Source organism: Ahaetulla prasina, chromosome 8 (genome assembly GCF_028640845.1).
Source record: "Ahaetulla prasina isolate Xishuangbanna chromosome 8, ASM2864084v1, whole genome shotgun sequence".
NCBI lineage: Eukaryota > Metazoa > Chordata > Lepidosauria > Squamata > Colubridae > Ahaetulla > Ahaetulla prasina.
Window position 1 is genome coordinate 10,146,225 of NC_080546.1, and position 22,068 is coordinate 10,168,292.

Here is a 22,068-nt window from a genome sequence, read left to right on the forward strand (position 1 = left end):
TTTTCTACGGACTAAGTTTATTACTACCTACTTGGGTCTGGGTCACAACAAAATCTAAGCAGACAATGAGACGTGACAAATCACTGCCAAAAGTGCAGTTTTGCAGTTATCATCATCATCATCTTTTAACGACCCCATAATCCCTTGGCGTGGCGGAGTCTGGGCCACTGAATGGAAATAGCAGAGCGTTTTACTGGCCGGATGCCCTTCCTGTCGCCAATGCAGAGTTTTTGTTCAGCAGATATGTTCTCAGTGTGCCCAGGGAGAGAAATATCTGCCTCTACCTAGGATCAAACTCGCACAGCCTCCTGATCGTGAGGCGAGAGTGCCTCCTCTGAGCCACCGCACCACTATTTGCAGTTACGGCAAATAAATATTAGATGTGCAATTTGAAGAGCCGGATAAATTTTTGGGAAGGGGGGCAAAACAGGTTTGTCCATTCGTACAGGTCATTGTGCATTGTGTCTTTTCTGCCTCCGAAGGCCAGGAGCATGGGACAAAGAACCAGAAGGAAGGTCACCGTGCTCTGCTTAAGGCTTTCTCTTTTAATCCTTTGGTGGGAATTCCTGTCCACCGGAAAGAGTTCCGATGGACAGACTGGATGTCTTACATTCTCAGGTCACGGTTGTCCCAAAGATGCTTTTTGGGAAAATAGCATCTGCAGTTTCTTGGGGGTTTTTTTTGCCTTTGAAAAAAAATGTTTGAAGGAGCTTCTTGGATGAGAAGCAAAAATGTTTTCAAATGAAAAAAAAAACAAAAAACCAAAAAGATAGTCCAATTGCCTTTGGGAAAAAGCACCTTTGGGGCATTTGCTTTAGATCAGGGATGGGCTTCAAAAATTGTAGCAAGGGGTTCTCTGCCTGGTTGCTGGGTGGGCGTGTCCATGGTGGCCGTGGCCTAGTCGGCCTCCTGTACCAGGGGTGGGGTTTGCCCTCCCCGGACTCTGGAGGCTTTTCTTGAGCCTCCGGGAGGGCGAAAAGGGCCTCCCCAAACTCCAGAGGCCCTCTGAAGGCCTTCCCGAACTTCCCCGTGCGCCCTGCACTTACCTGCATCCAAAATGGGCCATGTGGGGACTCCTGGGAGGGGTGGGACAGGGTGGGCGGGGCCAGCCAGGAGTGGGATTCGGGGGTTCTTCGAACTGCACAGAATCTTAGCTAGAGGTTCTCCTGAACCCCTGAGAACTCCCCAGCAGCCCATCCCTGTTTTAGATGTGCTGTCCGGGGAATTTGGGGAGTTGAAGTCACAGGTCTTAAAGCGGCCGGGTTTCATGAAACGCTGCTTGGGAACATTTGCTGGGACGCCCTTCGGAAGGGTATTACGTACTGAATGATTTCCATCTGGCTTTGAATATTGTTGGCGTGGCTGTGGGAAGCCTTCGCTGTCTCCCTCAGTACTTCCAAGTCCTGCTCATGTTCACTGATCAGCCTCTCAACACTGTTATTAAAAAAAAGAAACAAACCAATATAAAGTAATAGCGATGAGGCATACGTGGTCTAATGTGTCGGTTATCTCTCATCAAGGTTTAGCAGGATCAAGCTAGAAATCTAGGATAAAACACGGCAGATAGGAAAAGATTTTTGCCATGAGACTAATGCAGGTAGTCCTCGACTTACAACCGTTCGTTTCGTGACCGTTCAAAGATACAACGGCCCTAAAAAATGTGACTTATGACCATTTTTCATAGTTACAACCTTTGAGGCAATCAAGTGACCAAAATTCAGACACTGTTGTGTCTTGTCCGCTCTCACAGTAGCCGGGGCCTTCTTATCTGCTCCCGAACACGGAGGAATGTATGCGTCCCAGCCCCAGTCCTGGCTCCATGCCCAGACAAGCTGCAGAGGAGGGGGCACCTCCCGGTCCCAGCCCTGGCTCCATGCCCAAGCAGGCTGCAGAGGAGGGAGCATCCCCCGGCCCCAGCCCTGGCTCCATGCCCAGGCAAACGGAGCAGCTAGACCCCTCCCCCTCCTCCACAGCATGTGAGCCTGAGGAAAGTTTATTTCCAACAGCTGCTGATTGGAGTGACCCTCGCATCAGAAGACTGGATAGGCGGAGGCAACAGAAGGAAGGGAGGGGCAGGCCTTAATGAGTGCTGAGTCATGGAGCCACACCCCATGGCCTATATAAAGGATCTGCTTTCTGGCAGTCTCTGAGTCAGGCAAAGTCGAACTTATCTTGCTGAAGTCACTTACTGATCTCCTGCCTGCTCTGAGGACTTTGCTAGGACTTTGAGCAGAGCTGCAGAGGCAAGCCTGATTCGGATTTCCCTGACCCGGCCGTCAGCGGAGGAGTGGGACACGACAGACACTTTGCAACTGGTTCATATTTATGACCTTTGCTGTGTCCCGGGGTCATGCGATTCCCCTTTTGGGATCTTCTGACAAGCAAAATCAATAGGGAAGCCAGATTCACTTAACAACCAGGTTGCTAACTTATCAACTGCAGAGATCCAGTTAACGGCTGTGGCAAGAAAAGCCGTAAAACGGGGCAAACCTCACTTTAACAAATGTCTCACTTAACAGCAGAAAATGTTGGGCTCAACTGTGGTCGTAAGTCAAGGACTAATTGTACTTCCCATTCAATGTTCTTCTAACCTTATCCAACTTCCAACTTTGGCAGTTTTAAGACCTGTGGACTTGGCTGACCGGAGGAATTCTGGGAGTTGAAGTCCACAAGACTTAAAGCTGCCAAGATTGGACACCCTTGTTCTAAACTCTTCCTTCTTCCTTTCTCTTGGAACAGTGAATGGCCGATATACATGCCTTCACTAGAATAATTATTCAGAAGCACGTGGTGGCTCAGTGGCTAAGACGCCGAGCTTGTCGATCGAAAGGTCGGCAGTTCAGCGGTTCGAATCCCTAGTGCTGCATAACGGGGTGAGCTCCCGTTACTTGTCCCAGCTTCTACCAACCTGGCAGTTCGAAAGCACGTAAAAAATGCAAGTAGAAAAATAGGGACCACCTTTGGTGGGGAGGTAACAGCGTTCCGTGCGCCTTTGACGTTGAGTCATGCCGGCCACATGACCATGGAGACGTCTTTGGACAGCGCTGGCTCTTCGGCTTTGAAACGGAGATGAGCACCGCCCCCTAGAGTTGGGAACGACTAGGACGCATGTGCAGGGGAACCTTTACCTTTACCTTTAGTCTCTTTGGGGAAACCTGTGGCTCTTAATTTTATTAAGCAACTTAGGAACGGAGTATCTTTTACGACAGACTTCCACTGATACCCCCCATAATTTTCGATGAACTTCTTCATCTTTTACGGGAGTTAGACTGGCCTCTATGAGACCTTTCTCAGGAGCAATACTGAACTTTTTCAAGAGTTGTTCCTTCAGTCTTTTTTTCTAATAATCCTCCCACCAACAATTTAAAAAAAAAACACCAAAACATTTTAAATTTCATGCTGTTGCTAACAGTGGATTAAAACCTCTTCTAGCCATAAATCAACTTTCTGTGTTTCTGTTTTTCTCTGTTTTTGCAAAGCTTTAACTTTTTTGGTTTTATTCTGCTTTGACTTACTGCATCGGATTTCGTGTGTGTGTGTGTGTGCGTTTGTGTGTATAAAACATTTTAGTTCTCCTAATACAGGTCCTCAACTTACAACCGTTTACTTTAGTGACCCTTTGACGTTACAACGGCACTGAAAAAAACGGGATGAATGATCATGTGACCATGGCAGCATCCCCATGGTCATGTGATCAAAATTTGGACGCTCGGCAACTGGCACATATTTATGATGGCTGCACTCTCCCAGGGTCACATGATCTCTTTTTGTGACCTTCCCATCCAGCTTCTGACAAGCAGAGTCAATGGGAAAAATTAAGTTCGCTTAACGATAGTGTGACCAACTGCAGCGATTCACTTAACAACCGTGGGAGGGGGAAGATTACAAAATCAGGCACAGTGTGATGACCCGGGGCGTGGCACGAAGGCAACACAGCCAGAGAACTGGTATGAGTCCCTTTATTGGCACCAACTTTGCCCCCAACATCCTGTTTACCCTCCTGCCTGGAGAAAAGCTCTCCCACAAACCTGTAGCAGCTTTTGGCTGCAGCTACTCCAGTCCAAACACTCTAAGCAGAATGACTGCAAGACAATCACTCCAGCAGGGCAAGATAATGAGTCCCGAAACTAGATGAATTTAGCATTTGTTCCTGACAAACGGCCCGCCCAACTGCCTCTCCTTTAAACTCCATCCCCAGGTGTGCCTTGTGAAGGGAATCAGGGCCCTTTCCTTTCTCGTAAGCCACGCAACCAAAGTTGCTCTCTTCTGCGTTCTTCCCTGCGTGCCCTAGGACGAGGAAGGGGTGTGCCTTGGTCTTCATCTGAACCACCCCCTCCCCTTGTTCTACCTCTCCCCTGCTCTGCCCAGCCTGGCTTTGCCCTTCTCCAGTTTCTTTCACAGCCAACGAAGCCACTCTCCCGCTCTCTGTCAGCTGTTCGTCTTCTGTCTCAGATTCAGACTCCGATGGGGGGGCATGACACATAGATCATTTAAACTTTCTTGGAAATGGAACTTCTGCGCCCCATTGTGGTTGTAAGTCATGGGCTATCTGTCATCTGCTGTGGAAAATTTCTTGATGAGTGACCCGAAAATAATCTAAAATACATTTAAAATGAAGGAACCGGAAACGGCGTACCTGTCCTGATGTTGCTGAAGCAAAATTTCGGTTTTCGACTGTGATTCTCTTTGCATCATATCTATTTCCTCTTCCAGCTGATAAAATGTCACAAGTTATGGTTAATTAGAAAGTATTCTAATGCAAGGAACTATATAGTGTAAACGACAAAGAATTTTCCTCAGCAGTCAGAGAGCACTGTGGCCATTTATAAAACATGGTGCTAAGACAGATAAGAGGAATAGCCTCAAGTTTGTTGAGTCTCTATTTTTAGACTTACATTGACAGTAATCTTCATTCTGCGTCAGTTAATATTTACTTCATCCTACTGCCAGGACTGATAACATGTTTTTGAGGAATCCCATCTACATTTCCATAAGATAGCATAAGACAGTCCCTTACTCCTGTTTTCTCTGATCGGTCCTCGGCTTGCAGCACTTCATTTAGTGACCATTTGAAGTTACAACGGCACTGAAAAACGTAACTTAGGACCATTTTTCACACTTATGACCGTTGCAGCATCCCTATGGCCATGCGATCAAAATTCAGATGCTTGGAAACTGACTCGTATTTATGACCGTTGTAGTGACCCAGGCAATGGTGAAATGTAAAATTTGTTACTGCCGGTTCTGTGGGCGTGGCTTAGTGGTGGGTGGTGGGAGGTAATGTGACTGGGTGGGCGTGGCCAACTTTTTTTTTTAACTTTTAAAAGCATTTTTTCTACAACCGCTTCCGCCGAAGAGGTTGTAAAAAATGCTTTTTATTTATTTATTTATTTATTTATAATTTAATTTCTATACCGCCCTTCTCCCGAAGGACTCAGGGCGGTTTACAGCCATATTAAAAACACAGAATACAAACAACAAATTTAAAAACAGAATTAAAACCAAATATTTAATAGGCCAAATCGACTAAAACGGTCATAGACCGACATAAAACCCATTTAAAATTTCGATTTAAAATTTCACTTAGGCTAGTCCCACACGATGAAATAATAAGGTCTTAAGTTCACGTTTGAAGGTCCGGAGGTCGGGGAGTTGGCGCAACCCCGGAGGCAGCTCATTCCAAAGGGCCGGTGCCGCCACAGAGAAGGCTCTCCCCCTGGGGGCCGCCAACCGACATTGTTTGGTCGACAGCACCCTGAGAAGGCCCACCCTGTGGGAGTGCACAGGTCGCTGGGAGGCTATCGGTGGCAGAAGGCGGTCTTGTAAATAGCCCGGTCCTAAGCCATGGAGCGCTTTAAAGGTGATGACCAGCACCTTGAATTGCACCTGGAAGGCTACCGGCAGCCAGTGCAGGCCGCGCAGGATAGGTGTTATATGGGAGCAACGAGGTGCTCCCTCTATCACCCGCGCAGCCGCATTCTGGACTAGCTGGAGCCTCCTGGTGCTCTTCAAGGGGAGCCCCATGTAGAGAGCATTGCAATAGTCCAGACGGGAAGTAACGAGGGCGTGAGTGACCGTGCATAAGGAGTCCCGGTCTAGGAAGGGGCGCAACTGGCAAATCAGGTGAACCTGATAAAATGCTCCCCTGGCGACGGCCGTCAGATGTTCCTCTAAGGACAGCTGATCGTCCAGGAGAACGCCCAAGTTGTGCACCCTCCCCCTGGGGGCCAGTAATTCACCCCCAACAGTCAGCAATGGCGTAAGCCATCTTCGGCCGAAAAGGTTGTAGAAAAAATGCTTTTAAAAGCCACTGACGATCCCAACTGAGCTGTGCAATCATCAGAGGCTTTTTTTTTTACTTTTAAAAGCATTTCTTCGGCCGAAGAAAAAATGCTTTTAAAAGTAAAAAAAAAAAAGTCTGATGATCGCATGGCTCAGCTGGGCATGTGGGGGGGGGCAGGGATTTTTGCTACCGGTTCTCCAAACCACCCGCTGCCATCGCTACCGAGTCAGGCGATCCGGTCCGAACCAGGAGCATTTCACGCCTGTTCCCAGGGTTATATGGTCCCCTTTTGCGACCTTCTGACAAGCAAACTTACTGGGGAAGCCAGATTCATTTAATAACCGTGTTCCTAACTTAACAACTGCAAGTGGTAAGCAGAGCAAAATTCACTTAACAGCTGTCTTGCTTAGCGGCAGAAATGTTGGTGGCTGTACGCTGAGGGCAGTTTCCTCGGCAACAACGGTCGTAAAATGGGACAACTTCACTTAACAACTGTTTAGCACGGCAACATCTATGTTGGGCTCTGTTGTGGTCGTTAAGTCGAGTACTACCTGTACATTTCCAAATCTTGGGTGAAGATAAGCAACTTAAGAGGAAAAAAAAAATCACGTACCGGGACAAACTTGGATTTCAAACGCAGCACCTCTGCTTCGAAGTCCTGGAGAATCCTGGCAAAAGCAGTGGGCAGGTAGGAGACGCGGAGACTGGCAACGCTTTCATAGCCGTATGTCTTCTGGTCCGGACCTCCTTCATAGTGCAGGAGGAGACTGCGGAGCTGTTCGAACACGTCTTCGTGGCCCTGGACCAACTTTTTCAGATAGTCAATCTGGCTCCCGGATTCCTTCAGCATTTCCTCCTGAAGCAGGCTGGCCGTCTGCAACTCATCCACCGTGGCTCTCAGCCTGCTATTTTGACCATCTTGCGACTGAGATTCTTTTCGCCTATTGAGCAGGAAAGGAAGAATTCAACCCCCAAAAAGAGAAGAGCAGCTAAGATGATTAGAGGTTAAAATGTACAGAGGACGTTTGAAAGAATTGGGTATGTCCAGGGGTGGGATTCAAAAATTTTAGCAATCGGTTCTCTGCCCAGTTGCTGGGTGGGCGTGGCCATAGTGGGTGTGGCCTACTTGGCCTCCTGCACCACGGTGGGGGGGTGTTTTCGCCCTCCCCAAGCACTGGAGGCTTTCCTCAAGCCTTCAGGCGGGCAAAAACGGCCTCCCCCAGGCTCTGGAGGCTCAGAAATAGGCCCATTTCCGGAACTTCCGGGAAACCCATTTTTTACCTTCCCAGAGCCTCTGTGCAGGTGCTGCACTTACCTGCATCCAAAATGGGCCATGTAGGGACTCCTGGGAGGGGAGGGGAGGGATGGCGTGGGCGGGGCCAACCAGTCCTTGCAACTACCGGTTCGGTGAACCAGATGTAAAATTAGCATCTGGTTTGCCCGAACTTGCCCGAACCGGCTGAATCCCACCCCTGGATATGTTTAGTTGAATGAAAAGAAGGACTGGGGGAGACATGATAGCAGTGTTTCAGTATCTCAGGGGCTGCCCCAAAGAAGAGGGAGTCAAGCTATTCTCCAAAGCACCTGAAGGCGGGACAAGAAGCAATGGGTGGAAACTAATCAAGGAGAGAAGCAACCTGGAATTAAGGAGAAACTTCCTGACAATGAGAACAATTAATCAGTGGAATGACTTGCCTCCAGAAATTGTGGTTGCTCCATCACTGGAGGTTTTGAAGAAGAGACTGGATAACCATTTTTTTGGAATGACATAAATTTTCTGCTTGAGCAGGGGGGTTGGGTAGTAAACCTCCAAGGTCCCTTCCAACTCTGTTATAGCAATAGCACTCAGACTTACATATACCATTTCACGGTGTTTTATAGCCCTTTTACAGAGTCTGCATATTGCCCCCAACAATCTGGTTTCTCTTTTTACCCACCTTGGAAAGCTGGAAGGCTGAGTCAACCTTGAGCCTGGTGAGATTCGAACTATCAAATTGCAGGCAGCTGGCAGTAAGCAGAAGTAGCCTGCAGTACTGCACTCTAACCACTGCGCCACCATGCCAGCACTTAAGAGTTATATACCGCTCTACAGTGCTTTACAGAACTCTCTGACTGCTTTACAGCGTCAGCATATCGACCCCAACAATCTGGATCCTCATTTTATCGACCTTGGAAGGATGGAAGACTGAGTCAACCTTGAGCCCCATCAGGATCGAACTCCTGGCTGCGGGCAAAATTCGCCTGTAATACTGCATGCTAACCACTGCGCCAGCACGGCTCTGTTATTCTGCTATTCAATACAAGTTCAAGAGCTATAAGCGATTCCACAGAAAGCTCTCTACAACCTTCTCACAGAAAAAACTCACCGGTCGCCGCTGCCTTTGGGATATTACATATACCACAAGGATAAGGAGAAGCCATGCCAGTGTTTATTGTTCCCTGTCTGAGAAGGTGAGTATCAAGACTGACTCAAATTTTTCACCTATATTCTGCTTTGCTTGCAGCTTGACAAAGATGGTGGTGGATTTTGAATGCGAGGGTGGGGGGAATGGACTCCAAGCTTCATCGGTTTCCGTGAGACATTGCTGCCCTCTCAAGGACAACCCGAGCAGTTGTCCCAGCGTGGGCAGCCGGTTCCCATAACCAATTGAACTGAAGGGATTGGTGGATGTAATGGACTATGGGCAGTGGTGGGATGCGGCCGGTTCAACAACCGGTTCGGTGATCGCGCGCTGTGCGCAGTTATACAAATACTAACATTCTGTGTTAGCACTTGGGAGTAACACAGCTGAGGCGTGGCAATCCACTCTGCTGCTCCAATCGGATGAGAAGATAAAGATAAATAAAGCACAGGGGCGGTCCGACCTGATTGTCGGAGTGAACCGGTTCGCTCCCAACTGATTGTCGGAGCTACCGGTTTGCCCGAACCGGTTTGAACCGGCAGAATCCCACCCCTGACTACGGGTGGTCTGTGGGGAAAAGGGGGAATGAATGGAATGCTTGCTTTTGCATGGGAAACCCAGAACTGGTTTTGCTTTTTCTGGGCTAATGTGCTTTATTCAGTAAATTTTGTATTCTTGGTAAATTAATTTATTTGTAATTTGCCTTACACAATGTAAGCCGCCCTGAGTCTTCGGAGAAGGGCGGGATATAAATGTAAATTTTTTTTAAAAAATGTACCAGGAGTTTCTTTTTCTGGATTTGCCAACAGGACAGTTGACAGTGAGTTAGAAAGAAAGACTCAGCTGCCTTTGAAACCATTTCCCGCTTAAATCATTTTGGAGCCAACCCAGAAAAAGTAATCACCAAGAAAAATTGACCTGGGAATGGTGACTCTGTTCGGTTTGGGCTATGAGATGACTCACCTTAATTCATTAAGGGATTCTTTCTCTCTCATTGCATTTTCCAGACTCGTCTGCAGCTCAATAATTGATTGCCGTAAAGCAAATTTCTGTTGCTCGTGTTGTTCTGTACTCTACAGGAGATGAAACGAGACAATTAAATAAATGCTGGGGGAATGGGGCAAATCGCAGAGACAGAAGCAGTGGAAAGATTTTTCTGGAACACAGCATTGGAAAGGAAGAAAATTCCTTAGGAAACGAATTCACTTGGAAATTTTGGCAGTTTTCGGCCCTCGCATGCCCAGTTTTAGACCCGTTTTCCAGGCTGCGGGGATCACCACAGCACATCACAGCCGATCTCTGCCTCTGTGTGTCATGTTTTCGGCTTCCGTGCATCATGTTTTCGGCTTCCGCACACCCCGTTTTTGGCCACCGCATTGTGTTTTCAGCCCATTCCAGGCAGCAGGGATTGGCAGTGGCATTAGCCACCTGGAACAGGCCAAAAACACAACACACAGAGGCCAAAAATGGGGTGTGCGGAGGCCGAAAACACAATGTGCAGAGGCTGAAAACGCGACATGTGGAGGCAGCGATCGGCGGTGATGTGCTATGGCAATCCCGGCAGCCTGGAATGGGTCTAAAACGGGGCATGCAAAGGCCAAAAACATGGCATGCGGAGGCTGAAAACGCGACACACCGAGGCCAAAAACGAGACACGTGAAGGCGGCAATGTGCTATGGCAATCCCCACAGCATGGAACAGCTGATTGGCGGTATTCCGGCAGGCCAATCCAACCGCCAATCAGCTGCTCATGCTGAATCAGGCTGCGATAACATGCTGACTCTCGTCAGGCTGTTTGCTGTTTGCTGCAAGGATGCTAGCCAGATGAATACTGATGGATGCTGGTAGGCAGAGGCAGATATTTTTTTTCTTGTTTTCCTCCCAAAAAACTAATGTGTGTCTTATACTCCAGAACGTCTATAGTTTGAAAAATACGGCAAATCTCTAAATAGAAATGATTCTTGGCTCCATTTATTTAGAAAGGTATAATGTATTAGAGATCATGTGCATTGCAATATTGCAAAGCCAAAACTGACAATCGTGCAGCCAGATCCCTAAGTTCTACTTTTCCCTCCCTTAACTATCTCTCCTTGACCACCTTAGTTTCATCAATCAGGTCCCGGCAAGATGTTTTCATAACGGTCAGTCCGAGGACAGTCTGCTATGCGGCCCCATTCTGTTGTGTCCTCCTCGCCTCCGTCCGAACGATGGCTTAATTAGCCGGCTCTTATTAGCTCTGGCAGCAAAAGAATCAGCGTCTGCCAAGAGCCCTCGATAGCTGCCAAGACGCTGGTGAGTCACAACCTTCAGCTCTAGTCAATCCGTGGATTTGCCTGATACAAAGAGACACACCAGCTCTTGCTGTCTTTTATATCCTGTGGGGTGTGGCTCCATGACTCAGCACTTCCTAGGCCTGCCCCTCCCCTGTTTCTGTCGTTCCCTTCTCTCCTACCTACGAAACCTGGGATTGAGCCAAGCCTGATTGCTGTCAGCTGGGTCTGCAGGCGTGGCCTGGGGGGAGAAAGAGTCAGGAGAAGGAGGCCTCGTTATCTCTTTCACTTGGCCTGCTTCTGGCTCCTGGAGCTGATCCAGGGAGGCCGGTGCTTCCGAGGTAAGTCCTGATGGCCTTTCTCCCTCACTGTCCAAATCACTTTCTGGCAGCAGGCCCGGCTCTGAGTCACTTTCTGGCAGCAGGCCCGGCTCCAAGGCACTTTCGGGCATGGGGCCAGGTTCGGGGGCGGGAGCCACAACACATTCCTTCTCCCAGCCAGGTGACCTTGAGGCAACATCTTGAGAAGATACAGCCCTTACTTTCATTTCCCCAAGCATTCCCCACTTCTTTTCCCTTCTCCACATTTCACGGCAGTCTGTCACAACATGGCAGCCAAGCCCAGGCAAACATAAAGTAGCAGCTGACATGACCATTTTTTACACTTACGGGTTTTTTTTTAAACCACCAAAAAAAAAATCTATCAAGAGGGAAAGAAACTTTTTGCTTTAATTGGCAGATTGCAAAGCTCTGAGCTGCAGTTTTTCTCCACAATAGCAGAAACAAAACAAAGAAGGGAAATTAAACATACATATGGTCTAATCCAGGGATAGTCAATCTTTTTATACCTACCGCCCACTTTTGTATCTCTGTTAGTAGTAAAATTTTCTAACCGCCCACCGGTTCCACAGTAATACGCCGTGTATCGTCTGTGCATGCCTCTCGCGCATTGTGGATTGGGTTTGAGGGGGGGCGCTGGCTACCAGCTCTGCTTGTCTGTTACACCTGGGTGATGTTGGGGGAGATGCGTGAGCTATTCTGGGACGAGGCTCTTTTGTTTGCAGTCGCACTATAGCGCCATTTAGTTTCACTTAGGTAACGTGGATTAAATTTATGCGTGGGCGATACAAATAGTATATTTTCAGAAATTTAAACTGTCACAGGGAATTTTATGAAAACCTAATGAAAATGTTTTTAAATAATGTATGAAAATTTTTTAAAAAGTCAATTAAATGAAAAAAAAAAAGGAAAGTGCTTCAGTATCGGACAAAACCCCTACCGCCCACCATAAAAGCTGGAACGCCCACTAGTGGGCGGTAGGGACCAGGTTGACTACCACTGGCGTAATCTATATGCAGCAGAATTCAGCTTTTCTTGGCACAGATGTTAAACTGCAGTCACATTTCTGTTTTTCCTGGGTTTCCTCCCCCACTTTTTTTATAACATACAATAGTCCCAGCCTGGACAGTAACATCTTCAAGGTATTGGTTACCATCTTTAAAGCGCTCCATGGCTTAGGACCGGGCTACTTACGGGACCGTCTACTGCCGGCCTCTATCTCCCAGCGTCCGGTGCGTTCCCACAGAGAGGGATTCCTCAGGGTGCCGTCAGCCAAACAATGTCGACTGGCGGCCCCCAGGGGGAGGGCCTTCTCTGTGGGGGCTCCTACCCTGTGGAACAAGCTTCCCCCCCGGGTTTCGACAACTACCTGACCTTGGGACCTTTCGCCGCGAACTTAAAACCTATTTATTCCGTTTGGCTGGATTGGCCTGATTTTATATCCTAAATTTTAAATTTTAATTGTGGGTTTTAAATTTCTGTAATTTTTATGGGGTGTAATGTTGTTTTAAATTTTCTGGCAAATTTGAATCCGTTTTTTAAGGGTTGTTTTAATTATGGTGTATGTTTCTGTTTGTATTTTATTTGCCTGTTCACCGCCCTGAGTCCTTTGGGAGAAGGGCAGTATACAAATTAAAACATTATTATTATTATTATTATTATTATTATTATTATTATTATTATTATTATTATTATTATTATTATTATTATTATTATTATTATTATCTGTTCTCTCTAGTTGCCTGAGACTATTCAGGTACAGGTAGTCCTCGACCTGTGACCACAATTGAGCCCAACGTTTCTATCCCTAAAAAGCAAGACAGTGGTTAAGTGAATTTTGCCCCGTTTTATGACCTTCCTTGCTGCAGTTACGTGAATCACTGAAGTTTTTTAGTTAGTAACACGATTTGCTAAGTGAATCTGGCTTCCCCATCGACGTTGCTTGTCACAAGAGGTTACAAATGGAGATCACATGACCCCACGGCACTGCAACCATTGTAAATACATGTCAGTTGCCAAGCGTCTGAATTTTGATCACGGGGCCCCTGAGGATGTTGCGACGGTCGTAAGTGTGAAAGCAGGTCCCCAGTGCCATGCTTTTCAGTGCCACTGTAACGCCAAACGGTCACTAAATGAACGGTTGCAAATCGAGGACTTCCGTGCAGGTAATGGTACAGAGTCGCCCCAAAGATGGGCAGTCTATAAATTTAATAAACATATAAAATTCAAAAAAAATCAAATAACATTCGGGACAAACTTGATGCTTACTTCACTTAGCTTCTTCTGCAAGTCCCTCACTTGCTCTGCATATTCTTCCAGGATGGTCTCCACCTGCTCTTTTCCAGAAAAGCTAACTGATTTTTTGGGGCTCCCGCTTTCCAGTTTGGAAGAAAGGGTCTTTGAAGGACTACTGTGTGAACTAGGAATATTGTACGAGGTGCTGTCCAGGACCGTACTGCTGTGCTTGGTTGAACTCGACGATGGTTTTGGGCTGGTCATCATGTGAACCCCTAAAACACACACGTGGACCAAGAATTTGACAGTAATTGAAGAAAACACAGAATAATATAATGGTGTGGGTGGGGAGGGAATGCGAATCTCTGTTAAATTCTTATTAACTGTTTTTATATTTTATTTTTTTAATTATTATTCTGTATGCCGCTCAGAGTCGCTCCAACAGTCAGATAGTGTTCTGTCCCCCTCGCCTCAGTCCGAGTGATGATTTAATTAGCCGGCACTATCAGCTCTGGCAGCAAACTAGCCAGCGTCTGCCAAGTGTCTCTGTTATCTCCCTTGATGCTGATGAGTCAACAAATAGTACTTCAGCTCTAGTCAAGCAGTTGATTTGCCTGCTACGAAGAGGAAAAGCAGCCCTTGCAGCTTTTATATCCTGTGGGGTGTGGCTTCATGACTCAGCACTTCCTAGGCTTACCCCACCCCTACTTCTGTTGTTCCCGCCTCTCCTGCCTACAAAACCTAGGGTCCAGCCAGACCTGATTGCCATCAGCTGGGTCTGGAGGCATGGCCTGGGGGGGGGAAGAGTCAGGGGATGGAGGCCTTGTTATCTCCTCCACCTGGCCTGCCTCTGGCTCCTGGAGCTGAGCCAGGGAAGCTGGTGCTCCCGAGGTAAGTCCTGATGGCCTTTCCCCCTCACTTTCCAAGTCGCTTTCTGGCAGGGGGCCCGGCTCGGGGGGCGCAGACACAACAGATAGGCAGCATATAAATTTAAAAAAGAAATGAAAAATAAAAGTGATTTGCTTACTTCTCTAATCAGTAGTCACAACCATGACAACTGATAAGAGAGGACCGTGATGGTGAACCTATGGCACATGTGCCCAGTGGTGGGTTTCAAAAATTTTTACTACCAGTTCTACAGGCGTGGCTTGGTGGACGTGGCGGGGGAAGGGTACTGCAAAATTTCCATTCCCACCCCACTCCAGGGAAAGGTTGCTGCAAAATCCCCATTTCCTCCCAATCAGCTGGGACTCAGGAGGCAGAGAATAGATGGGAGCGGGGCCAGTCAGAATTTTTACAACCGGTTCTCCGAATTACTCAAAATTTCTGCAACCGGTTCTCCAGAACTGGTCAGAACCTGCTGAAACCCACCTCTGCGTGTGCCACAGGTGGCATGTAAAGCCATATCTGTGGGCACGCAAGCGTTGCCCTAGCTCAGCTCTAGTGCGCATGCGGGCATCAGCCAGCTGATTTTCGGGCCTTCCGGGCCCAACAGAAATCGGGAAACGGGTCGTTTCCGGCTACCGGAGGGCCTTCGGGGGGCTGGGGAAGGCTGTTTTCACCCTTCCCAGGCTCCAAGAAAGCCTCTGGAGCCTGGGGAGGTGTTGTGCCTCGTCCGCTTTCCCCGCAGCCGGGCCCATCTTATCTGCTTCCGAACGCTGAGGAATGTCCTAGCATGCCTCCCAGCCCCAGCCCTGGCTCCATGCCCAGACAGGCAGAAGAAGAAGTGCCTCCAGCCCCAGCCCTGGCTCCATGCCCAGGCAAGCCGAAGAAGAAGAAGTGCCTCCAGCCCCCAGCCCTGGCTCCATGCCCAGGCAAGCCGAAGAAGAAATGCCTCCAGCCCCCAGCCCTGGCTCCATGCCCAGGCAAGCCGAAGAAGAAGAAGTGCCTCCAGCCCCCAGCCCTGGCTCCATGCCCAGGCAAGCCGAAGAAGAAATGCCTCCAGCCCCCAGCCCTGGCTCCATGCCCAGGCAAACGGAGCAACTAGACCCCTCCCCCTCCCCCACAGCATGTGAGCCTGAGGAAGGTCAATTACCAACAGCTGCAGACTGGAGTGACCCTCGCTTCAGGAGAATTGATAGGCGGTGTCAACAGAAGGAAGGGAGGGGCAGGCCTGGTTAAGTGCTGAGTCATGGAGCCACACCCCATGGCCTATATAAAGGATCTGCTTTCTGGCATTCTCTGAGTCAGGCAAAGTCTACCTTATCTTGCTGAAGTCACTTTCTGGTCTCCTGCCTGCCTTGAGAACTTTGCTAGTACTTTGGCAGAGCTGCAGAGGCACGCCTGATTCGGATTTCCCTGACCCGGCCATCAGCGGAGGAGTGGGACACGACAGGAGGGTGTAAGATGGGCCTACTGGGCCCACCGGGCCATCGCCTGCCGAAAGCAGGGGGAGTGCGAGGGGTAGTGGGTGCATGCACGGGGGGCAGGGTGCATTGAATTATGGGTGTGGACACATGGACAGACAACCCCCTTGTGCTGCCCCCACTTTTGGCATGCAATGGCAAAAAGATTAGCCGCCACTGAGATAGGGGATAACAGCTCATAACAGGTTCCCTGCACACACACACACACACACACACACACACACACGTCAAGATTTTTGCCTTTTTGCCATGATGAGGAATTAATACTTCTCAATGAGGGTCTCAGAACGATAACCCGTAACAACTAAGAAAGCAGTAGAAAACTGCATTGTACAGCAACATTGTTCCATTAAAGTAATTTACAGGTAGTCCTTGTTTAGGGACCACCATTGGGAAGCGGTCGCCAAGTAGGAAATTACCTGACCGCAGTTGTATTTCCCTTTTCCTCACTCCTCTGCTCTTGAGAACGCTAGCTACCGGTATTGCTCAGGACTGCTCAGCAAAATACCAAAACTTTGCTAGCAGTCCAGTATATACTGTATGCATGCGAATAAAATAATGTTGTACCTTCAAAACAATGTGGTTGCTTTAAGTGATCCGGGTTTAGGCCTCGCAAATTTAGGCAATCTCAAAATATTTTGTGTCCATCTGCAGAAAAAAAGGCCAAGTATGATTTGCCTGTGTGCTAATTAAACATACCTATGACACTGGAAGGAGAGAACCTTCCTTCTCGACGTGCAGTGGATTCTGAAGAGAACTTGGTTGCTTCTTCCTGGAGCTTCAAGGTTTCTTGTGTTTTTCTCTGTAAGGCTTGCCTGTAAAATTAAGTGGTAGATCGTAAATGGAATCGGTACTGGATCCTAGCACTGTGCATTCTTCAGAACTGATTTAAAGGAGCTACTTTGCAGTCATACTGTCACAGCATCTCTTTGCTCCTTATTAAAGAACCTGTGTCTTTTTTTCCAAACTTCTGCATAAGACTGGAAAAAAGAATTGTGACTGTTTTGTGTTAAAAGACGCAGGTGCTTTAATGGTTTGACTTATTAAAGCAACTACATCTTTTAAAAAAAACACATGGAAGTCTAAGAATGAACGTGGCTGCTTTAATCATCAGCAAAGAGGTGCTATGTTCATGGAAATTCCAATTCTGAATGAATCCTTCTGAATAATTTCCAAAACGGGCACAGCCCTACTATATTGTTAATACATTTCCTAAATGTAAAGTGAAAAGCATCAAGACCTTTTACACTTAAAACATGTCCAGAGGTTGCGTGTTGTTCCGAGAAATGCTAATAACACTTATTCAGAGACAATATTTTATTATAATAATAATATCCCAAATGAAATGTCTGTAATAATATAAAAGCAGGTAACTACCTTAGCTCATTAATATTCTTACTCATTCTTGTAAAACCTGCAAAAAATAACAGTTATTTTATTGCAACATTACAAATCAAGTGCATAAATGTTTTGACAAATCATGTCAGTAGAAAGACATTACAAAGCTTGTCGCGTATATTAGATTGTTTGGGGCAATAGGCTGACTCTGTAAAACCGCTTAGAGATGACTGTAAAGCACTATAAAGCGGTATATAAGTCTAAGTGCTATTGCTATTAACTAACGTCTCACTTAGCAACATAAATGTTGAGCTCAATTGTGGTCGTAAGTCGAGGATTACCTGTATAAGGAAATAGACAAGGGCTTCCCGGAAGAAGCCTAATCCTAACCCAGGAACTAAGATCTGACACAAAAAATTAACCTGACTTAATTATAATTGGGTTTTTGGTCCCTTCTGGTGTGCAGATGGAAGCATACAGACTAAACCAGGGGTCTCCAATCTTGGCAACTTTAAGACCTGTGGACTTCAATTCCCAGAATTCTGGGGATTGAAGTCCACAGGTCTTAAAATTGTCAAGGTTGGAGACCCCAGGACTAAACAACAGTTCTGCTCACTGAAAACTAGCATCTTGAAGAAAAGAAAAGCTAGAACAATGTTTTTCAACCTTGGCAATTTTAAGATGTGTGGACTTCAACTCCCAGAATTCTCCAGCTGGCCATGCTGGCTGAAAAATAGAATAGAATAGAATAGGATTTTTTTTATTGGCCAAGTGTGATTGGACACACAAGGAATTTGTCTTGGTGCATATGCTCTCAGTGTACATAAAAGAAAAGATACCTTCATCAAGAATCATAAAGTACAACACTTAATGATAGTCATAGGGTACAAATAAGCAATCAGGAAACAATCAATATCAATATAAATCAGAAGGATACAAGCAACAAAGTTACAGTCATAGAGTCATAAGTGGAAGGAGATGGGTGATGGGAACGATGAGAAGATTAATAGTAGTGCAGATTTAGTAATAGTTTGACAGTGTTGAGGGAATTATTTGTTTAACAGAGTGATAGCCTTCGGGGAAAAAACTGTTCTTGTGTCTAGTTGTTCTGGTGTGCAGTGCTCTATAGCGTCATTTTGAGGGTAGGAGCTGAAACAGTTTCTGTCCAGGATGCGAGGGGTCTGTAAATATTTTCACAGCCCTCTTTTTGACTCGTGCAGTATACAGGTCCTCATTGGAAGGCAGGTTGGTAGCCATTGTTTTTTCTGCAGTTCTAATTATCCTCTGAAGTCTGTGTCTGACTTGTTGGGTTGCAGAACCAAACCAGACAATTATAGAGGTGCAGATGACAGACTCAATAATTCCTCTGTATTCTGAATTCTGGGAGTTGAAGTCCACCAGACTTAAAGTTGCCAAGGCTGGAGACCCCTAGACTAAACCATATGAAGAATGGTTGAAGGATTTGAGTATGGCTGGTCTAGAGAAAATAAATACTAGGGGTGACATGATAGCAGCGTTCTAATATCTGAGGGGCTGTCCCGAAGAAGAGGGAGTCAAGCTATTTGCCAAAGCACCAGAACACAAGACAAGAAACAATGGATGGACACTAATGAAGGAGAGAGGCAACCTGGCATTAAGGAGAAACTTCCTAATAGTGAGAACAATTAACCAGTGGAACAGCTTGTCTCCTGTGGCTGCTTCATCACTGTAGGTTTTTAGAAGAGACTGGACAGTCAGTTGTCTGAAATAGTATAGTATAGAAATAGTATAGGGTCTCCTGCTTGAGCAGAGGGTTTTTTTTTTAATTTACATTTATATCCCGCCCTTCTCCGAAGACTCAGGGCGGCTTACACTGTGTTAGCAATAGTCTTCATCCATTTGTATGTTATACACAAAGTCAACTTTATTCCCCCCAACAATCTGGGTCCTCATTTTACCTACCTTATAAAGGATGGAAGGCTGAGTCAACCTTGGGCCGGGCTTGAACCTGCAGTAATTGCAGGCTGCTGTGTTCTAATAACAGGCTTCTTACCAGCCTGAGCTACCATGGCCCTTATTTGTCGGTTGGATTAGAAGACCTTCAAGGTCCCTTCCAGCTCTATTCTGATTGATTGAAGCAAACTCGGTTTATTGATTGATTGATTGATTGATTGATTGATTGTTTAAATTTCTATACCGCCCTTCACCCAAAGGACTCAGGGCGGTTTACAGCCAGAATAAAACAATTGATACAAAAATTAAAACCAGTTTAAAAAGAGAAAATTCAAAGTTGGCTGGACACTATAAAACCCAATAAAAACCCCATTTAAAAAACCCATTAGGCCAGTCCTGCGCGATGAAACAGAAATGTTTTCAGCTCGCGGCAAAAGGTCCGGAGATCAGGGAGTTGGCGGACACCTGGTGGTAGCTCGTTCCAGAGGGTTGGAGCCCCCACAGAGAAGGCCCTCCCCCTGGGTGTCGCCGGCCGACACTGTCTGGCCGACGGCACCCTGAGGAGACCCTCCCTATGGGAGAGCACTGGTCGATGGGAGGTCGTCGATAGCAGCAGACAGTCCCGTAAATAACCCGGTCCTATTTATTTATTTATTTATTTTATTTATTATTTAGATTTTTATACCGCCCTTCTCCCGAAGGACTCAGGGCGGTGTACAGCCAGATTAAAAAACAGTACAATATGCAAATTAAAACAAAATTAAAATAACATATTCTATAAATGGCCGAAAATTTAAAACCGTCAAATTTGACCCATAAAATGGAGCATGCTATGGAGCACTTTAAAGGTGGTAACCAACACCTTGAATTGCACCCGAAAGACCACCGGAAGCCAGTGCAGCCTGCGCAGTGGGGAAGCCAGATTGGCTTAACAACCATGTTACTAGCTTAACAGCTGCAGTGATTTCCTTAACAACTGCGGCAAGACAGGTCATAAAATGAGGCGAAATTCACTAAAGGACTGTTTCACTTAGCAGCAGAAATTTGGGTCTCAATTGCAGTCGTAAGTCGAGGACTACCTGTATTAGTAAAGCAGGATAAATAGATAGGATTTGGTTTTCTAAGACTGTACTCTCCAAAATATACAAGACATACAGATAGTCCTCAACTTACAACAGTTCATTTAGAGACCGTTCGAAGTTACAACAGCACGGAAAAAGTGACTTATGACCATTTTTCACACTGGGTCCCATGATCAAAATTCAGACACATAGTAATCGACTCCTATTTATGACGGTTGAAGTGTCCCGGGAGGAGGGGTTTATGTGATCCTCTTTTGCAACCTTCTGACAAGCAAAGTCCATGGGGAAACTAGATTCACTTAACAATTCGTAACTAATTTAAGAACTGCAGGGATTCACTTAACAAACGTGGCAAGAAAAGTCGTCACATTGGGCAAAGCTCACTTAACAAATTTCCCGCTTAGCAACCTAAACGTTGGGCTCAGTTGTGGTCATAAGTCGAGGATTGCCTGTATAACAAGCATACAAGCAACAAATGGCAAATATTCAGAACACTGCTACCCTATTGCCTAGATACAACCGTGGCTGTTTTAACAGATGAAGGAGATGTAAATGGCTAAATAAGAACAGATCACCAAAAGCTATTTAATCAGCTCTTGATACAAGGGCAGACTCAAATTCCTTATTTGTATTCATTACAGCGCTATCCAAGTTAATTCTATGAAGCTGACGACAAGTACAGTCCAATTCAAGGGGAACAAATCAAATCATTTTGAGGGTGGTAAGAACCTCAAACATCTTCAGCGCTATGATCTGTGTAATTATATTATATTGTACAGTAGTTTAAGTATTCCAAGAACACACATTAGCTAAGAGTCTCTGATGTGGCTCTATCCTGCAGCTTGGCTGGCTGCTTCAATCAAGAGCAATCACTTATTATTATGTAAGGGAGGTAAATGTATAAAGATGAGCCTTTTTGTCTTGGAGAAAGAATGCAGAGAAGAGCAACAAAGACGATTAGTGGCAGTGATGAAATCTAATTTTTTTTTTACTACCTGCTCTGTGGGCGTGGTTTGGTGGGCGTGGCAGGGGAAGGATACTGCAAAATCTCCATTCCCACCCCACTCCAGAGGAAGGATACTGCAAAATCCCCATTCCCTCCCCTCTCCTGGGGGAAGGATTTTGCAAAATCTCCATTCCCACCCACTCTGGGGTCAGCCAGAGGTGGTATTTGCCAGTTCTCCAAACTACTCAAAATTTCTGCTACCGATCAGAACCTGCTGGATTTCACCCCAGATTAGGGGACTGGAGGCTAAAATTTATGAAGAACGGTTGCAGGAACTGGGTATGTCTAGTTTGATGAAAAGAAGGACTAGGGGAGACATGATAGCAGTGCTCCAATATTTGAGGGGCTGCCACAAAGAAGAGGGAGTCAAGCTATTCTCCAAAGCACCTGAGGGCAGGAGAAGAAGCAATGGGTGGAAACTAGGGTGGGAATGGAGATTTTGCAATATCCTTCCCCCAAAGAGTGGGGAGGGAATGGGGATTTTGCAGTATCCTTTCCCTGCCATGCCCACCAAGCTACACCCACCAAGCCACACCACGCCCACCAAGCCGCGCCCACAGAACCAGTAGTAAAAAAATTTGGATTTCACCATTGCCATAATCCCTTGCAGGGTGGAATCTGGGCAACTGAATGGAGGTAGCAGTGTTTTAATGGCCGGATGCCCTTCCTGTTGCCAGTCCAGAGTTTTGTTCAGCAGATGTATTCTCTGTGTCCCTAGAGAGAGAATATCCACCTCTATCTAGGATCGAACTAACAGCCTCTATCTAGGGTCAAACTCACAGCCTTATGAGGCGAGAACGCCACCTCTAGAGGTGA

The 22,068-nt window shown here is 46.6% G+C and overlaps 1 protein-coding gene across 1 annotated transcript in view; it reads right to left on the reverse strand.

Moving 5' to 3' along the window:
- CCDC158 (coiled-coil domain containing 158) overlaps window positions 1-17,304 on the reverse strand; it is a 92,474-nt gene extending 75,170 nt beyond the window's left edge. The window contains 7 exon segments of the mRNA XM_058193471.1: window positions 1,324-1,434; window positions 4,637-4,713; window positions 6,897-7,224; window positions 9,649-9,758; window positions 13,562-13,803; window positions 16,594-16,709; window positions 17,272-17,304. Of these exon segments, the coding sequence (XP_058049454.1) occupies window positions 1,324-1,434; window positions 4,637-4,713; window positions 6,897-7,224; window positions 9,649-9,758; window positions 13,562-13,803; window positions 16,594-16,709; window positions 17,272-17,297 (1,010 nt within the window). The 5' untranslated portion in view covers window positions 17,298-17,304.
- Window positions 17,305-22,068: the final 4,764 nt, after the last annotated feature.